General features: G+C 44.0%; 1 protein-coding gene across 4 annotated transcripts in view; it reads right to left on the reverse strand.

The window, feature by feature from the left end:
• Nucleotides 1–2,500, reverse strand: part of LOC139375350 (estrogen-related receptor gamma-like) — a 298,381-nt gene that overhangs the window by 63,650 nt on the left and 232,231 nt on the right. For 3 of the 4 annotated variants that reach the window (XM_071117052.1, XM_071117048.1, XM_071117050.1), the window contains exon 6: nucleotides 112–294. In XM_071117052.1, coding sequence (XP_070973153.1) covers nucleotides 112–294 — 183 coding nt within the window. The remainder of the gene's footprint in view (nucleotides 1–111; nucleotides 295–2,500) is intronic. The other variant, XM_071117051.1, reaches the window with a different exon arrangement.

The following is a 2,500-nucleotide window of genomic DNA, read 5'->3' on the forward strand; positions in this document are numbered from 1 at the left end:
GTGTGTGTGTGTGTGTGTCTGTGTGTCTGTGTGTCTGTGTGTGTGTCTGTGTGTGTGTGCATGCGTGTGTGTGTGTGTGTGTGTGTGTGTGTGTGTGTGTGTGTGTCGTACCTGGGATGTGTTTGGCCCAGCCAATGTTGACCACCAGCTCTCTGTCAGCCAGGTCACAAAGCGTGGTAAGGGCCTTGATGTCACTGTCGGGGACGGTGGGGTCTGGCATGGCGTAGATCTTCTCTGGTTCAGCCACCAGCAGGTGCGACACGATCTTGTTATCTGCAAGGCAGCCAAAGGGAACTGGGTGACCACCGAGAGAGAACAGAAAGACAGGGTCAAATCAACACACACCCACACATGGAGAAAACTCAGGAGATGATCACCATCCTGTTGTGTTGTTAATATCACAACCGAATAGGTTCAGCTGAAGGATATGTGTACGTTCTACTGGCATGTGTACGTTCTACTGGTATGTGTACGTTCTACTGGTATGTGTACGTTCTACTGGTATGTGTACGTTCTACTGGTATGTTTACGTTCTACTGGTATGTGTATGTTCTACTGGTATGTTTACGTTCTACTGGTATGTGTACGTTCTACTGGTATGTGTACGTTCTACTGGTATGTGTACGTTCTACTGGTATGTTTACGTTCTACTGGTATGTGTACGTTCTAGTGGTATGTGTACGTTCTACTGGTATGTGTACATTCTACTGGTATGTTTACGTTCTACTGGTATGTTTACGTTCTACTGGTATGTGTACGTTCTACTGGTATGTTTACGTTCTACTGGTATGTGTACGTTCTAGTGGTATGTTTACGTTCTACTGGTATGTGTACGTTCTACTGGTATGTTTACATTCTACTGGTATGTTTACGTTCTACTGGTATGTGTACGTTCTACTGGTATGTTTACGTTCTACTGGTATGTGTACGTTCTACTGGTATGTTTACATTCTACTGGTATGTTTACGTTCTACTGGTATGTGTACGTTCTACTGGTATGTTTACGTTCTACTGGTATGTTTACGTTCTACTGGTATGTGTACGTTCTAGTGGTATGTTTACGTTCTACTGGTATGTGTACGTTCTACTGGTATGTTTACATTCTACTGGTATGTTTACGTTCTACTGGTATGTGTACGTTCTACTGGTATGTTTACGTTCTACTGGTATGTGTACGTTCTACTGGTATGTTTACGTTCTACTGGTATGTGTACGTTCTACTGGTATGTTTACGTTCTACTGGTATGTGTACGTTCTACTGGTATGTGTACGTTCTACTGGTATGTTTACGTTCTACTGGTATGTGTACGTTCTACTGGTATGTTTACGTTCTACTGATATGTTTACGTTCTACTGGTATGTTTATGTTCTACTGGTATGTTTACATTCTACTGGTATGTGTACGTTCTACTGGTATGTGTACGTTCTACTGGTATGTGTACGTTCTACTGGTATGTATACGTTCTACTGGTATGTGTACGTTCTACTGGTATGTATACGTTCTACTGGTATGTGTACGTTCTACTGGTATGTATACGTTCTACTGGTATTGTAGAGGTCTATGATGCTATTAATGCAACAATCATATTATTGTCATTTCACAACAGTTTGCTTTATTTTTCTTCAGTTGTCTTTTTTTGTAAATGACTGGCACAGCGTGATGGAAGCTCAAGGATGTTCTCAACCCAAATACAATATTCACAAAATGATGTATGTGTTGGAACAGTTTGAATCAAGTTGGCACAGTGAACTAGAGGGGCATAGACAGGGCAGTGACAGGGGCATTGTTTCACACAAAAGAAGACGGCATGGGGAGTGTTTATCATGTAGGACACAGGGAAAGTTAAATAAAACAAAAACAATTCCAATGAAATCATATCTGCAGATGAGCTCGCTACGGACAATTAGTGGCAGTCTCACTCCTGTATTCAAATGAATCTGCTGCTTAATCATGCAGCCAGATGACAGATGATCATGATGAGCTACTGAACCAAAATACCACTGAGATGGAGAGGGGAGACAGAGAGAGAGGGGAGAGAGGGTATTGAGGGAGGAGGGAGAGGGAGAGAGAGAGATGGAGAGAGGAGAGAGAGAGATGGAGAGAGAGAGAGATGGAGAGAGAAGAAAGAAGGGGGATATAAAGAGATGGAGAGAGATGAGAGAGAGAGGGGGGATATAGAGAGATGGAGAGAGAGGAGAGAGAGGGGGAGATAGAGAGAGAGATGGAGAGAGGAGAGAGAGATGGAGAGAGAGGAGAGAGATAGATGGAGAGAGGGGAGGGAGAGACAGGAGAGAGCGAGAGATGGAGAGAGAGAGAGAAAGGTGGGGAGATAGATGGAGAGAGTGGAGTGAGAGAGAGGAGAGAGCAAGAGATGGAGAGAGAGAGATGGAGAGAGAGGAGAGTGAGGGGGAGTGGAGAGAGAGGAGAGAGGGGGGATATTAGAGAGATGTGGAGAGAGAGAGAGAGAGAGAGAGAGCGAGAGATGGAGAGAGAGAGGAG

Source organism: Oncorhynchus clarkii, chromosome 19 (assembly GCF_045791955.1).
Source record: "Oncorhynchus clarkii lewisi isolate Uvic-CL-2024 chromosome 19, UVic_Ocla_1.0, whole genome shotgun sequence".
Taxonomy (NCBI): Eukaryota; Metazoa; Chordata; class Actinopteri; order Salmoniformes; family Salmonidae; genus Oncorhynchus; species Oncorhynchus clarkii.